The sequence below is a fragment of the Macrobrachium rosenbergii genome, chromosome 21, assembly GCF_040412425.1.
Source record: "Macrobrachium rosenbergii isolate ZJJX-2024 chromosome 21, ASM4041242v1, whole genome shotgun sequence".
In the NCBI taxonomy this organism is placed as follows: domain Eukaryota; kingdom Metazoa; phylum Arthropoda; class Malacostraca; order Decapoda; family Palaemonidae; genus Macrobrachium; species Macrobrachium rosenbergii.
This window is the reverse complement of record NC_089761.1, coordinates 50111773-50129272: the sequence shown is the minus strand read 5'-3', so window position 1 is coordinate 50129272 and position 17500 is coordinate 50111773. Positions and strand designations below refer to the sequence as shown.

General features: G+C 36.4%; 1 protein-coding gene across 3 annotated transcripts in view; it reads right to left on the bottom strand.

Moving 5' to 3' along the window:
- The window catches only part of nAChRbeta2 (nicotinic acetylcholine receptor beta2), a 653562-nt gene that overhangs the window by 462706 nt on the left and 173356 nt on the right, over positions 1-17500 (bottom strand). For all 3 annotated transcript variants that reach the window (XR_010856576.1, XM_067123826.1, XM_067123827.1), the window contains exon 2: positions 13863-14002. Coding sequence is in view for 2 of the 3 variants with exons in the window: in XM_067123826.1 (XP_066979927.1) it covers positions 13863-14002 (140 nt within the window). In the remaining variant the exon portion in view is untranslated. The remainder of the gene's footprint in view (positions 1-13862; positions 14003-17500) is intronic.

Below are 17500 nucleotides of genomic sequence, written 5' to 3'. Positions count from 1 at the left end.
AAAACACAAGATACATCAGTTACTTCCCAAAACACGGAATGTGGGTGAATATACACATTCCTACAAATAATCTTTACATACGGCGCCACATTCCATTAGATTAGCATTCCTGCACAACATGCCAGCATCAGTGCTACAGCGTAAACAAGATTTGGGTCAGAGATACCAACTTTAGCACGGCGAGGGGATAACGCACAAACTCTCAAAGCCAAATAACATGGGCTGCATCGGAAATAATCCTATGTAAAATGTATATGACGCATCTCTCAAATCTCCAGAGATATTCCCCGTTCAAACGTCATGTGTGTGTGTGTCTGTTTACTACCCAAAGGCCAGCATACCTTCTCTGTAACCTGTACCCCCTTGCCCCCCATCACTTTTTTTTTCTGGTTCCCAAACAATGCCATTTAGCACTGCGGTCTCGCTCCGACAGGATTGTTTTAAACTAGCGCACCTTTCATCTGGGTCTTTGACATTCTATTCTAATCGGATCCACGGCAAATTTGTCTGGTTACGTCGGACAAACAATAATCAAAGCGAATTACACTTTGGCCACGAATCTTTCACCCCATGACATTTAGTAATCTTCCATTAAAACAGCATGGGAGTTGTGAAATTGCAACGAATTAAAAATTATCTGTCAGACCAACTGTGATCCCATTAAATGATATTCCTGTTTGGGCGAACGCATTCCCATCAATTGGCTAAATCCAATTACCCGTGTTCATAAATATTTAATATATTAGCATTTAGATCTAGGAAGGCTAAGAATTCACGAATGATGTATATGAAAAATTATTCAATGAAATCAAATACTATAAACGTTAATCAATAGGAAATTATTGTCCATGAATGTATTAAAAACTATGGCAAACTTTTCTCCTTCTCAGTGGCGTATCACTAGGGTCGTTTCTGAAGGCTCGGTGGTTCGATCCCAGTCTACCACCCTCGAAATGACCTAGCTTTGAATGGGTACCGGCGTCACCAACCTCATCCCTGGAAGCTTCTAGAGAACCAGATGGCTCTACCCTTTTTTTTTATGCCATGCCCCTCTAAAAAATGCGAGGGTAACATACCTACATACGTACGTAAATACTTACATACTGAATTATTGAGATGAAGTTTTTAAAATCCAGAAAACCAACAACAGAAACAATCCAATCTATGAAAATATCGAAAAAAAAAAAAGAGAGAAATTCCGGAATATCGTATGACCAAAACAAAATTCAGTAGGAAACACCACCCAAATGCCTCTGACAATCTCCTTATACTGAAATTGATTCAAATGACGCCCCTCACCGACCAAAACAATAATAATAAAAACAAAGGCAACAAATAATCCAGGAAAAATGGGAAACGAGGGGAACAGAGGTGGAAAACAAGGGAAACAAATGACGCAATAAGTGAAATAAAAAGTCCCAAAATAAGGGGACGCAAAGCTACAATGAAGCAAATGTAAGATGAGAAGGAGAAAACAAAGCCGGGATTATGAGCACCAAAAGAGAAGAATACAAATTAACATACTTTCTTAACCATTTAGACGCTTCTAAATCCCGGAAAGCTGTTTAACAATCTCATTCAGTTAAAGCAACTGTCTATGCCTTTCGACTCGTATGTTTGTATAAGACCTGAAAACAAACACACTCGTACTTTTAAGTATAAGAAAAAAAATGCTATACCATAAGACCCAGGGACAGGAAATTTCCCTTATACACAGGAAGGCCAAGTCCCGTAATAGCATCGCACACCAATGATAACTTTGTTCTCTGGTAATGGGTGAGACGTGCTGGAAAGGAGAGTAGTAGACACATTTCCTAGAAGAGAGGAAATTCTTAAATACTTGTGACAGGAAAGAGAATGTGGGGCAAAAATAGTTGAAAATAATATATGACATAAAGAAAAGGTTATACATTAGATAATATAGTTTACTAAAATATAACAAAATCAAACACCGATGATGGACTAGAGAGAGAGAGAGAGAGAGAGAGAGAGGACAACGAAAGCAATTTCTTGGAGGCAAAAGTTGGGCAATAACCAAAGTCATAACCACACAGCACCAACAGAAGAAATATACTTCGACAATTATGTCACTCGAATGTATTTACCCAAAGATCATTACAGCTTTAGTTCCAGAGCTTCTATTGTTAACATCAAAGTTCAGGAGAATTTCCGACATTCACTACCAAAACTACCTCCGTTTTCCAACTTCATTTGTTAAATAGATTCATTTTCCAATTTCGTGTCCAGTTTACTAAGAAATCCCACAGCGTTCTCTCTCTCTCTCTCTCTCTCTCTCTCTCTCTCTCTCTCTCTCTCTCTCTCTCTCTCCTCTTAAAACTCAGTGGGTCCCTGTTAACCTAAGCAGGTAACTATGCACTTCGTTGTTAGATGATTAGTATATATCGCAGCTGAGAGAGAGAGAGAGAGAGAGAGAGAGAGAGAGAGAGAGAGAGAGAGAGAGAGAGAGAGAAATAATACACAGTAGCGATTGGCAATTGTAAAAATGTACTGTATATCGTCATATAATTAAAAACGTTAACACCTGCACGAGGTAGGCCACACCCCCACAGGGGGAACACCTTCATTAAATTTTCTCTCTCTCTCTCTCTCTCTCTCTCTCTCTCTCTCTCTCTCTCTCTCTCTCTTCAGCCAACGCTTTCTTAAGGAATACCAGCAATTCAGACTAAGACATCTAAATTCCAAAGAGGGAAAAGCATGCGAGTTCTGTCCTCAATTGCAATGTATAAGAGTTGCCGCGAGCACCACATTCATACCACGGATAAATGAAACTGCAGATGCAAGCAGACTGTCGAGAATAAAAAAAAAAAAAAAAAAAGCAAAATCGACACCAGAGAAGTTTTTAAAAAAACACATCGTATGGTACGGACAGGAAATTCAGAGAGATCAAAATCCGGGGGAAAAAACTAGAAACACCAAAGGGTGAAAATTGGGAAAGAGTAAAAGATGAAAATAAAACAAGGAAAAGTGTGCGTAACTTATTTCACGCTTACGAAAAGAGCGAACATCCAGCCATAACAAATAAAAAATCTATATAACGACGATTGCAATACGGTTCATACTTACTTTGTACTGAAAGGATGAGCATCACGATAGTAAAATTGTTTGAAAACAGTCACCAAAACTCAATCAACCAGTTTCAAAGAGTAAATGGCGAAAGGGAGTTAAATATAACACGCTGAAAAATCACAGACCGGTAAAATATTCGTGTTCTGAAATTTCTCGTGTTAAAAAGAAAGAAGAGCTCAAAACGGAATGAATAATACGAGGTATAAAGCTGTTAGTATGCCATATATTCAGCTGAATTTCCTACAGTTGCTTCTAAAACGATAGGGAGTTTTGTTTCGATGCCCGGGTTCTCTTCGACCTAGTTACTGATGACTAAGATCGACTTAATCGTCTACGTTATGAGTATTGCACTCATCACTGGCGTGCATCATCGTTCGTCTCCCTCTTCGACAGGGCTGAAACATAAGCAACCTCTTGTATCAGTAATGCCGCACTTATCTCATCCTCTTCCTTTCCGCAACGATGTTCTCTCTCTCTCTCTCCCTCCTCTCTCTCTCTCTCTCTCTCTCTCTCTCTCTCTCTCTCTCTCTCTCTCTCTCTCCGTGATATATATATATATATATATATATATATATATATATATATATATATATATATATATATATATATATATATATATATATATATATATATATATATATATATATATATATATACATACATACATACATACATACATACATACATACATACATACATACATACATACATACATACATATATACGAGGTATGTTCAATAAGTAATGAGAAAATGTCAGGCGAGACACTAAATATGATTTGATCAAAATACTACTTTATGGTGAAGTACACATACATATATTCTATAAAATGACAAACTGGCAACTTTCTATACTTGTAGGTCTGAGTGCAGCGGTGAACATGGTGGAACCAATCTGATCCGGTTTGCCGATCTGTGAACACTTGTCAAAATGCAGCGAAAGATGGAGCAACGTTACGCCATCAAATTTTGTGTTAAACTTAAGAAAACCAAACAAGAAGCTTATGGAATGTTAAAGGAGGCCTATGGGGATGAACAGATGAGCCCAGCAAGTTTCTATCGGTGGTTTAACAGATTTTCTGACGGAAATGAACAGGTTGAGGATGAACCCAGATCTGGAGCACCGAAAAGTGCACTCAAGGAGGAAAACATTGAGGACGTGCAAAGGTTAGTGATGCAGGACCGTCAAATATCTGTGAGGATGCTATCTGAAGCTGTTGGTATTAGTATTGGCACAGTAGAGACAGTTCTGACCGAAGAGGAATGGAGGAGTGGTCAGTGGTGGTTCCACCAGGACAATGCCCCATGCCACAAGTCAACGCTGGTGACCACCTGGATGGCCGACAGGGGAATGAAAGTGGTACAACACCCACCCTACAGCCCTGACCTAACCCCTTGCGACTTCTTCCTGTTCCCACGCATGAAAGACAGCCTCAGGGAACCAGATTCCAGTCAACAGAGAAGCTGAAAGAGGCATCGGAAAGTTACCTGAAGGGACTACTGAAAAAGGACTTTGAGGAGGTTTTCCAGGATTGGGAGAGACGCATGCAGAAGTGTGTAGCTGCGAGAGGCAATTATGTTGAAGAAGACAACGTTGCGTAAGCTTATGAAAATAAATAGTGTCTCTCCTGACATTTTTTCTCATTACTTATTGAACATACCTGGTATATATATACTATATATATATATATATATATATATATATATATATATATATATATATATATATATATATATATATATACTGTTTTTCAGCTAGCACTCTGCTGGCACCGCGCTCGATTCTCCGACCGGCCAATGAAGAACTAGAGGAATTTATTTCTGGTGACAGAAATTCATTTCTCGCTATAATGCGGTTCGGATTCCACAATAAGCTGTAGGTCCCGTTGCTAGGTAACCAATTGGTTCTTAGCCATGTAAAACAAATCTAATCCTTCGGGCGAGCCCTAGGAGAGCTGTTAATCAGCTCAGTGGCCTGGTTAAACTAAGGTATATTTATTGTCACTGTACTCCAGATCCCAAGGGAACACTTACACCTATTGGGCGATCTTGAAACGACCGTCAAGCCACCTCTTCATAGATTTACTAAGGAAGCAGGTAATTCCCAAAAGCACAGTTCAGGGACTTTTTCTTACCCTACTTGGCAAGCTCTGGAATTTTCTTCCTACTTTTCTTTTCGTGACTCTCAGACCTTTCCATCTCCAACCTTTTTCACGATTTCCTAAGGGACAAGCTAGAAAAGGTCAATTGTTGGCCCGTCCCACTCTTCTTTACATCGAATGCAGTTATTATATATATGTTCATATAAAAAATATGTATGTATGTATGTATGTATGTATGTATGTATGTATATATATATATATATATATATATATATATATATATATATATATATATATATATATATATATATATATATATATATATATATATATATATATATATATTAAATAAGTGGACATATAAATGAATGCTGTACAACCGTACTGTCGCACTTAAGCATTACTAACCGATACATATCCACAACCTTGAATTTATTACTCTAGCAGAGTTGCCTGAGCTTTACAATTCAAGCTACGCTGCTCAATTTCCGCTAGGAACTCCTATTCAAAAACACACAAACATAATATATAAATATATATATATATATATATATATATATATATATATATATATATATATATATATATATATATATATATATATATATATATATATACATATACATATATACATATATATATAATATAAAATGTATTAATGTATATGTAAGACTAGTGAACACTGCCATAGCAATATCAGGATGACACTAAGACTATAGGAAGTCCTCTGGGAATTACAATTCGCATTTCATTCGGGCTGGAGGCTAAAACCTTAACAAGGGGGTAAAAATATGCAGATGGACCCTAGGCATCGTAAATGATATGAAAACTTAAACTTACTCTCTCTCTTTTCATTTTACAACTAGACGACCCTAGTGTAAGGTCACCCAAACATACAATTATATATGTTAATAAACATATGCTGAAGAGTAATAAACTTTCAAGTACAGGATAGTCGATACCTACCACGATTTTAAGACGGACTGACATGAAACAAAACTAAGATGTCCCTTCAATCTTACCGATTCATTTTAGAATTTAAGGAAACCTTACCATTTAGCCACAAGAAAATGAAACAAATTATCTTTTCCTGTCATCCAAGTCGATCAAAATTCTAGAAAATAATTACAAAAAACTAAAAACATCACGAACTCACACAAAGTCTACATCCTGAACTAGAGAAACGGAATCACAAGCCATTACGCAACGTCTCGAACCCCAATCACCAGCGGCGGGGAATATCTCCAGCATTAAACACAACGGATCCAATCAGGGTCTACGAACGCTCGAGATTAATCCTAACAATAAATACGAAGTCTCTGCCTCGCCTTCGTTTATACTGCAGGAATGACACTTCGAGACAGAGAGAGAGAGAAAGTGCTGAGGTATGAGTTCATTTTCACATCAAGACCATAAGCTTTAAGCAAGAAAACCCCGTCACTCTCATATGAGATAGAAAGGTCCCGGGCACAAAGGCAGTGACGGGCGGGAGGGAGGTGGATTGAAAAGCTGTGTGAGTAAGGGTGGGAGGGGTTGGGGGAGGGAGGGGGCACCAGAAAGGACTGTGTTGGTCAAAGCAGGGCGAGAGCAACACCATACAAAAGGGTGAGGGGAGGGCATCGATTTTTGTTGAGTTAATGTAGTACGAGGGGTCCAGGTGGTGGAGTCAATTATTGGAAAAATAAATTCCAAAAGAGACAGGAACGCGTTGGCGGAGGAAAGAATAAATTTTGGAAAAGGTTGCATAGGATAAAGGTCGTGCATGAGAAAAATTGTAAGCTAAAGTGTAAGTGTTGTCTACAACTGAAGCACTGCGAGTTGGAATGGAACGTCTGCTTTAAATGGAAAATTTCAAAATGAAACAAATGATTTGTCTTAAAAGGGGCATTACAAGCAGTAGTGTGTGTTTCGAACTGAACGAGAAACAAGATTCAAAGGAAAGAGTTCTCTATTTAAATAAAAGAACGTAACGGAAACAAATAAGAGCAATTTCATGCGGCATGATACCATTAATTGCGTAAAATAAAAATAAAAATAAAAAAAGCCAGTAAGTAATGGAGCTCGTAGACTTCAAAAATCTTACGACGTAAAACATCAGAGTGATTAACCAACATTCAATTTCGCCCAGGATTAATACATAGAAATACGACTATGAGAAAGTAAAAGCCAATAAACGACGGATGCAACGTTATGGCTATGTACATAAATCCAAGAATATAATCTTTTAAGAGAATGAACAAAAATTTTTTTTGCAGGGACGTTCTTGATCCTATAAACCTATAATCACCGAAAGTATATGAAGGACCCCTGCAATATGAATACTGCCAGAAAGTATGAGGCCGAGCTATACTTCACACCAGTCAGAGCATTCTCCAGTATTCAAGTTCGTTTAATCTCCTATTTGAACATCTCTGGCTGGTGGGATGTTAAAAATTTTTAAATAAAACATCAAGCCAAAAAAAAAACTCATAGCTGAACATCTCTGCTAGGATGTTAAATATGTTTAAATAAAACAGGCCAAAAAAATCATAGCTAAACATCTCTGGTAGGATGTTAAAAATGTTTGCATGAAATACCAGGACAAAAAAAACTCTTCTAAACATCTCTGTCAGGATGTTAAAAGTGTTTAAATAAAATACCAACATAAAAAAAACTCTTCTAAACATCTCTGGCAGGATGTTAAAAATGTTTAAATAAATTACCAACACAATAAAAACCCTTCTAAACATCTCTGGTAGGATGCTAACTACGTTGAAATAAAATGCAAGGCCAAAAAAACGTCACAGCTGGATATCTCTGGCGGGATATTAAAAATGTTTAAATGACATACCAGGCCAAAAACAAAATCACGAGAGCGATACAGCAGGTGCAATATTTTGTAACTACGGAAAAAAATAACTGAAATTTAACAGAGGAAACTCGCGCTAATATTTATGAGGTGTGTCAGTTATTTATGAGGTGTGTCAGTCTCTTAATTATGAAGAATGACGAACCGATCAAGAAGCCAGATGCAACAAGCAAAACAAAGGTGGACATGAAAATCAAAATGCTGATACCGATAAGGATCGCGACAGGAAAACCTTGCAATAAGAGAGAAACAGCGGCCCATTTTATACTAGATATTAGAGAGGGGGAGATTGATGAAAATACAAGCACTTCTTCGAAGTCTCAACTTTTGCGCTTCTTGGAACCACATTTCCTTTTATCCTCCGGGCGTGTATTTGCACATCAATGGCTATGAGGCTTGCTTTTCATATCAAAATTACATCAATGCAAATTGAGACATAAAAAACTGAAGGAAACGGCCTTAAGTATGGGAAAGCGGATATCAATTTTCTTAGGAAATTGGCTGATCTCTTGAAATCACTTCCTCTATAAGATAGGTAAATATCCAATACAATTTTAAGTAAATACAGCTATTTTGCTGTGCAAAAGAGAGAAATTATTTAACACCCAATACCAAACTTTATTTTAAGTAGATAAACAAAAATACCTAACAAAAAGAACCATCATGGAACTGATCGTAAGATACAGCAACAATAGCTGTAGACCATTTTAGAATCTCTGGGGTAATACTGGTAACTCAGTACCCAAACCACTGTTATCTTTCTCATTTCCCTGAGAAAGCGAGGATAACAGGGGGCAACTCGATGGGGAAAAGTTATCAAAGAATTTCTTATCCTACTCAATAAGAAGAAGAAGAAGAAGAAGAAGCCTTTAGCCAGCATCTACCAGATATATTGCCAAAATCTGCAAAATCGGTCCATTCAGTAAGTTCTTGCATTTAGCTGGGTGGGGAGGGGGAAAAAAGAGAAACAGTGCTGCAGTAACATAGGTAGCTTAGAAATTCTCGTTCCCTCATAATGGCCCAACTGTTTTACATTTGCATGCCCTATTCTCTAATACAGTCGCTATCGTCTAAAATACTCAGGGTCAAATTCCACAGAAGGATAAAGGATGAACAAAAATCATTAAGAAAATCGATAAATTGTTGTAAAAGACGGTAGTAAGTACAGTAACATGTCATTATTACATCATAAAACTGAACTGTGCTGCAAAACCTGTAACGGTAGTAAGTACAGTAACGTGTCATTATTACATCATAAAACTGAACTGTGCTGCAAAACCTGTAACTTGCTTGAGCTTCCTACTGCTTTGCAGTGTAGTAAACAAATCTTTCCATCCAACATAAACCGCTTTAGCCAGACATGATCATTTTACTGTGCTTGCATATAAATGTATTCTGTCACTGAAACCGAATCATGATAAAGTTAAAAAGTCCTAAAACTGAATAATTTAGTCACCACTATACTAATCATGTGGCAGATATAACGTCCTGTTTTGTTACCGCAATGTGACCATTGTTTAGCCGACAAGTTTCACTAACATTCTATTGGCCACTGTCGCAAGGACTAGCATTGCCCAAAACCATTTTTACATGAGATTTTTAAACTTAATCGCAAACGAAGTGTTTTGGTTCTCTATGAAAACAAACGAAGAGAATAATAGGTCCTCCTATTTCATGCAGCCTTGGTATGTCCGAAACGATATTTGAGGCGTAAAGGACTTTTTCATAGTTTGCACGTTCACAACCCTTTGAATTTCACACTCAAACTATTTGTGGTTTTTTATGCCGCAATCGGTAGTGCACCATTATTCTCTTAAAAACTTCACATTCAACAAGACGTCTATGTTGGGACTTATATAAAGCATTGCAACTCAATAACATCACTTTGTCATTTAGTAGCGATATTCTTTTTCCGGCGGCAAAAACTTCTGGTAGCATCAATAAGACTTGATATTCTAGCTTGCATTCAGAAAAGCTTAAAACACTAATTGTCTCTAGTTACACTTAGTCTCTCCTTAGGTTCCTAATTCATAGACACAAAGTTACTAACACTATTCCCTCAAACGTAAAAGACCGCAATCTAAATCTGAACACTTCAATGGCAAAATAATTCAAATTTTTACTCCCATTTCCCCGGTAATAATAAAGGCAAGTAAAGTACAACTGCTGACGAGAGTTTAAGCATCCCGTTGCCTCTTCCTAAACTTTCAGGATGTAAAGTGGTTAATAAGACTTACCAGATACCCAAAGAGGGTCATGTTATGGCACAACTTGAGAAACACTGATCAAGTAATGGCCAAATCTAATCCGGGTAATTTCTGCTCCACGCCTCACTTTATAAGGGCACGCAGAAACTACCCATATCTATTATGTCCCATCTGCCACCCTCGCCTCAAGGGGCCGTGTAATGGAAGTTTGTGAGGAAAGTCTCTTAAGCTCCACTGACGTTAAATGAATTAATGTTGAAGTCACTTAGTTTCACGATAAGACTGGTCGTTGGGCCCCCAAAGGACGACATCACATAACGGCTAATAAGTTCTGCCTGGTGTAACTATTTGCATTCTATTACAAGTTATTAAAGGGGGAGGTTGGCATGATCCGGTCTACTGCACATTCCGTAAAGAACGGAATCGTTACGTTTTGTGGAATTCGTAATGATACTGAGCATGTTCTTTTTCCGTATTCTCGGATCATTTCGAAAAATTATTCCAAGCTACCAAAATAGCCAATTAAGGATAACCGCTTCTGTATGTAATGATTTTAAACCTTGCGCAAAACCATTGCAAAAACGATCGTATCTTCATAACAGGTTTCATATCTTACCCTCTGAGATAAAAAGAAAGACAAAAGGGACTAAAGAAAACATTTTAGAAAAATTTAAATACAATTAGTTCGCACGGAGGAATGTAAAGTGTTCTCAATCGGCTTGTAATTAGAAAACTCTTTTTAATGTGGATATATTAGTAGTTAATGAATTTCATTCGTTTTGATTATAGCATGAACGCTGCCTTTCATCAAGGGGTCTCCGCTTCCGCTTTCCAATTACCTTTATTAATTCGTTTATTCTTTTATTTCTTACATTACTGCTAATGACAAATTCATTCAGGATTTGATTTGATCAACATTCCTCGCTTGGTGAACCCAAGAACCGAATATCCCGTGAAACTGATTTAGTTAAAAAATTACTTATGACTATTATACTTCCTTAGGTTATTACATTTGGTTACGATAAAATGAATGTACGTATGGCACTAACGTCCAGGTACACAAACCAGGGCCAAAAAACCAGTTAGTACCATTATTTCAAATCAGAAAAATGACAAATGAGCTTGAAAGTCGGTGTATATAAAAATATAATTACAAATATGAAACTTTTCAAAGGCAAAAAGCGAAAAATGTGGCAAAATTAAGTTAGGTTTATCAAATTTATTATCAATTTTAACTGGTTTTTCCTTTTCCTTATCCTTCAAAGGAATGACAACAATACAGGTCAAAACGGATATATAACCCCTACAGCAACTAAAATTATCAAGTTAGTTTTTTTTTTTTTAATATTCTTTTTAGGGGCATAAGGAAACTTTCTTAATTATCCATTTCACGGTCTAATGTTTCTTCCAGGAAATTGAAAAAAAAAAAGGCTGGAGGAATCATAAATAGCAAGTAATAATACATCACACGTTTCACCTACAAGCAATACCTACAATTCGACTGGTTCTGAGCGGGGAACCATACCAAAATTAAATGACTTCGTCCATGTTTGTATAACTCTCAATCTATCAGCTATAGCCACTCACGTAATATGATTGTATGCGCATAAACACATTTTACATCCATACACACACAGACAGACAATATCTATCTATATACTATATATATATATATATATATATATATATATATATATATATATATATATATATATATATATATATATATATATATATATATATATATATATATATATATATATATATATATATATATATATATATATATATATGAACAAACCAAACTAACTGCTTCATAATACTGTTCAATGCTATTAAAATAATTTATGTAATAAGATGTAGATTTAAATTTTGTACCCGCTTTCATGCTTGAACACTTGCTCCTCAATTCCTGTCTCTACTAATACTTGTAGATTTTTTATCTACAGTCTCTACACAAGGTACGTTTAACCTCAATCCTTTCGGGGGAAAAAGTTTAGTTTTAACTGTTGACAAGAATTACAGGCTATAATTCTTTTTCTCAAATCCCTGTCAGTAAATAATTACTCAAAAAGATCCCTGTCAGTAAATAATTATTCAACATTCATTTTATTTTCATAGTGGATATCTTATGAGACCCTTGAATACAAAAAGTTCCTTTAAGATAAAACAAAAAAAATTCTTAAAATTTACTCCAGCGATAAATCTGGGTTGCAGGCAAGGAACGGAGTAAAAATGCAGGTAACGAGAAGCACTACTAATTTACAGCCACATCCTAATTACTTGAGGTGGAAAGAAGCTCGTGACCCTGAGTGAGTGGACAGGCTGAGGTGAGAGACACCATAACACATCATCTCTCCCTTCCCCTCCCCTCCCCCTCACCCCTCCACGGAGAATAAAGTTAAGCAAGACCCTCCAGCTATACCTTATTAGGACCACTTAGGAATCTAAGGAAGGGAACACTTCCCATTAGGAAAGAGAGAGAGAGAGAGAGAGAGAGAGAGAGAGAGAGAGAGAGAGAGAGAGAGAGAGAGAGTATTTTTAGTCAATCCTGAGGAAGATACAAGGAGTGGTTCACAATGAAGACAGACAGGCTTCAGAGGAAAATGAAAAGGTAAAGCTGAAATTGAGAATATTCATAGATCGATAGTTTCTTACTTCGAAACCATTTAATTCTATTATGCCTAAGATTATTTAAAAAAAAAAAAAAACACCATTCTTTTACATATCCATAACATGCTTCATTCAAACAATTTCTCCTCTCTCTCTCTCTCTCTCTCTCTCTCTCTCTCTCTCTCTCTCAAGAACTCTCTCTCTCTCTCTCTCTCTCTCTCTCTCTCTCTCTCTCTCTCTCTCTCTCTCTCTCTCTCTCTCTCTCTCCAAAAACATCATTCACACAAAGGAAAAGGAAATCAGACACAAGACGTAATGACAAGAGGCAGTGAATAATGACGCAATAATAAACAAAACAAGATGAACGCAATGAGAACAGAGAGGGCATAATTTCTCTCTCTCTCTCTCTCTCTCTCTCTCTCTCTCTCTCTCTCTCTCTCTCTCTCTCTCTCTCTCTCTCAAACGTAAGTTGGCAAATGAAAAATGATAATTTTCGTACACTATCTAACGCTAACCGAAAGAGAAAGAACTAAGACAAAGAAGCAAAAGCAACGTGAAAGTACTACCATTATGCTAACAAAAGTTCCTGAGAAGAGTTTGCGTATAACCACGATAGGAAAGCCTAATCAGAGCTGAAGACATCATTACATTTGCTGTTAGCAGAGCTACTTGCATCAGAGGAGTTCGTGCAAATGGTTGCGTCTTCAACATAGCTACGCATGAAATTACTTTTTTCCCCACGTTCCAACAAAAATTAATTTTCTACTTTTCTGCTCTTCCTGCATCAAGTTTTCTTTTATTGCATTTCAGTTTTCGCGTCATCACACGAGTACCTCAAAACCTCTTCGCTTCCTTAAGTACCGCAAAAACTCAAAAAAAAATGAAAATAAAAATGTTGAACGTTATCTCTTGCAAAGCTGCCACAGAGAACACAAGGCGTCGTATCAGCATAAATTCTTAGCGACCACTCGAACTGATCTCGCTAAAACAAACGCAGATAACTCACCACGTCAATCAGCTGCGAGAGTTTCAATCCCAGGTTGACCGTGAGCTTCTGGGAGTTGTTCAGAACAGGCCGAATGAGCCGATTGTAATTGCTCAGTAGATCATCGTACAGCCGTTTCGCATCCGGATTGGCCATACAACCTGGAAAGAGAGAGAGAGAAAAAAAAATATTATGAACTGCAAAGATTTCAATAATGCTGCTCGTTCGGAGTGACACAGAGAAAACCCAGTACATAGCATATACTTTCTCTCTTTATACACACACATATATATATATATGTGTGTGTGTGTGTGTATAATGTACACATATATAATTATATACATATATATATACTGTATAAGTATATATATATATAATTATATATATATATATATATATATATATATATATATATATATATATATATATATATATATATATATATATATATATATATATATAGCGTGGGGTGAGTGTAGCGGCCTGCGTGCGTGACCGCAGGTGTAATTGCATTCAAATTTTCATTTCTACCAAAACCAAGAGCAAAATATTCCTGTCTAAAGCTGACTTCTTTAAAATTGAAACATACGGTGTAATACCGTAAAACTTACGAGTAAATACAAACTGCAGTCTATGAGTTTTCACTTTACTCCGCCGAGTTATCGGTTCTCATCCTCTCCTTTAAGCCTGTATCTTATCCCAGCAACTTGAATAAAAAAAAATAAGCATAAACTGATAAGCATCACAAGAGAACTGCGTATTCATTACGACCTTTCTGGCCTTAATTAGAAAAATGCAGGAAATCACTTCACATCATAACAGGGCACGATCAAATGAATATCCAAAGCTAACAAAAACAACAAAGCAAACATTCTATTTCGAAAACGTAAACAGAATTTTTTTCCACCTCAAAGTGTTATTTCCTAGGACAAAAATAAATGAAACCATCTGGATTTCCACCAAAAACAACTGCTGACTTCGAACAAATGTATGTATCGTCGTCTTTATTATTGCCAACAGCGGTCATTAGCTTCACTGTAAAAATAACCAGTGACATTAAAAAATTGATCATAATGATGAAGTAAAAGTACGCTATTATTAAATGCAAGGGTACAATTTGTACTTCTGACACTGGTAAAATTAAGTGCCCTCGTCAGTGATATAAACGATTAAAATATATTCAACAAAACATATCATGACTCTCATCACAAATACACCAAACTCTCTACGCAATAAATCTTTCCCATTTTAATCTTTCGATCTTGAAGTGCTCCCCTGATACTTAGAGAAACTTGAATTTTCTAACGTTTATACATCATACTTAAAGATATTGTTTCCTTCATCATAAGTTTAAGAAAAGATGTTAATAAATTCAGTCTCTCTCTCTCTCTCTCTCTCTCTCTCTCTCTCTCTCTCTCTCTCTCTCTCTCTCTCTCTCTCTCTCTCTGAGAAAAGGAAAAACCCATCATATAGCTAAAAAACAATTTGGTAAATTTTGCTTCCTTGCGGACACTTGACTTTATTTTTTTTCAAAAATTAAAGTAATTCTAAAATTAAAGTAATTCTAAAATTAAAGTAATTCTACAATTATCATAAGTTCAAAATATGTTACTTCAGCGCTGAAAAAAAAAACTAGAACTGCCAATCTTGGCCTGTCTGACAAACTCTCTAGTAGTGGATTTCACTACTTAAAAAGGTAGCATTCAGGACAACTACAGTTAAAAGATAATTTCTAGGAAGGTAACCTTCAAAAGGTAAAACAGCAACCTTTAGGACGCTTCTTCAGTTCCAATGTGCTAAACTGTAGGAAACAGCTACTTAAGTTTCATTACGGCAAAATTTAAAGTACTCCAGATCCTTGGAGTGATAACAACTCTCACCCCAGAATTGAAAATTTCCAGTATTATACAACTTCAAGTAATGTAGACGAAACTGCAATTTTCGAATATATTCATCGACTCATTTTTGGTCAACTCTATCTGGCCGTGTGATAGCAATACCTGGACTGCCAAATTTAACATGCCCCAAGTCATAAGAGTAAAGTCTGTTAATAAGATTTCAACCTTTTGCAGAGAAAAGTAAACAAGTATTCAGAGTTGGTAGACCCGGAAAACAATCAATTTACACAAAAAAATTCTTCTATATAATTATTCAGAAAAAAACACACCAATTAATCTGCACTAGTAAAGCAAATTAAAACGTCCCCGTGGACATGTACATTATAATTGAAATGATATGAGTAAATCTGTAGAGCCAATCAAAACTGCACAGGTACGATTTCACTATTCAATGTCACATTTCAAACTCCACATCCTCAACAAAATATGGATTTAGCACCGAAAAACCAAACTGAAGTAAGGCCCAATGAACAGGTTCCATCCAGTATAACATGGGTTTCGCCATTTTCTAATAACTGTGACCAATAATAATAAGGCAGTTAAATCCGTCCAAACACACTCTCAATACATATTCAAGCGAGATATTGAGGAGCAGATTATTTTTATGTTTGTAAGGGGTTTGGATGAGTTGCTTTGTCATATATTTGGAACTAGATGGATTGCAAGGGTGAAAAAATAGAGCTAATGCAGTGTTAAAGAGGTTTTCATATTAAAATGGTGGATCAGAGTGCAGCGGTCTAGTCAAAAAGAGAGAATGACAGATTGATGAAGCGTGTATAATATAGAATTTCTGAGAGGATAAAGGCTGACACACACAAAGCGCAGTACAGCTTATGCAAACCGAGCAGTGACGGAATTATCATAATATTGGGAAGCATAAGACTACACACAAGGTGAGAGGTGTGGGGGTAATGACTGTGAGGGGGAGCCTTCTCTTTGTATTAGACACAACTGGTATGGAAGTTTTCTGAACACGACTTTCATTCATAATTCAACAATAGATGGATCAACGTACCGGAGCCACTTATTCTTGTTTTTTTCCTAAAGCCTGGCCCTATTTGGTAAATATATATAAAATTACACTCGTTCTCTATACCGCTAATCATTCGATCTGAGAAATTAAGCAACGCTGTCACTATTTTTAATGAACGACAACCAATACATACTTCTGAATGTCCTTTGGACAATGTGTGGGTCTGGAAACTAGATGGGAGGAACGTTGTAGCCCCAACCCCTCTAAGGATGTGTGGAGATAAAAAATTACACAAACTGACTTGGCCTCTCAGTAGCCAAGAGTTTCGAAATACCACTAGAACGTGAGGCTAGGACTGATGGGAGAATTTTATAGTTACCCGTTTGAATGGAAAGATGACAACTTCTTTTTAAAAGTTGTCACACCAGGTGGGGCTTCAAATACTTAGGGTAGGTTAGGTTAGGTTAGGTTGACGGAAGGGCTGGGCTCTATGTGAAGGTCCTGGGGATTACGATAAAACTAACATTAGATACTCTTGGATTTATTTTAAATGTTGAAAAATTGAAGAACAGTTGACTTTCCATCAATCAGTGGGGCCCTGAGTCCAATAAAATTTAATCATATACTAAAATAATTTCCTTAATTATTAAAAGTTTCTTTGGTAGAAAGACCAAATATTTATTTCTTAGTCTTCAAAAATTGGTATTTCTTATTCGAGATAAATCCTATGCATAACCTTAAAATGATAAAAACTAAAGTTAATGTTGACATACAAGTTAAATGGAAAA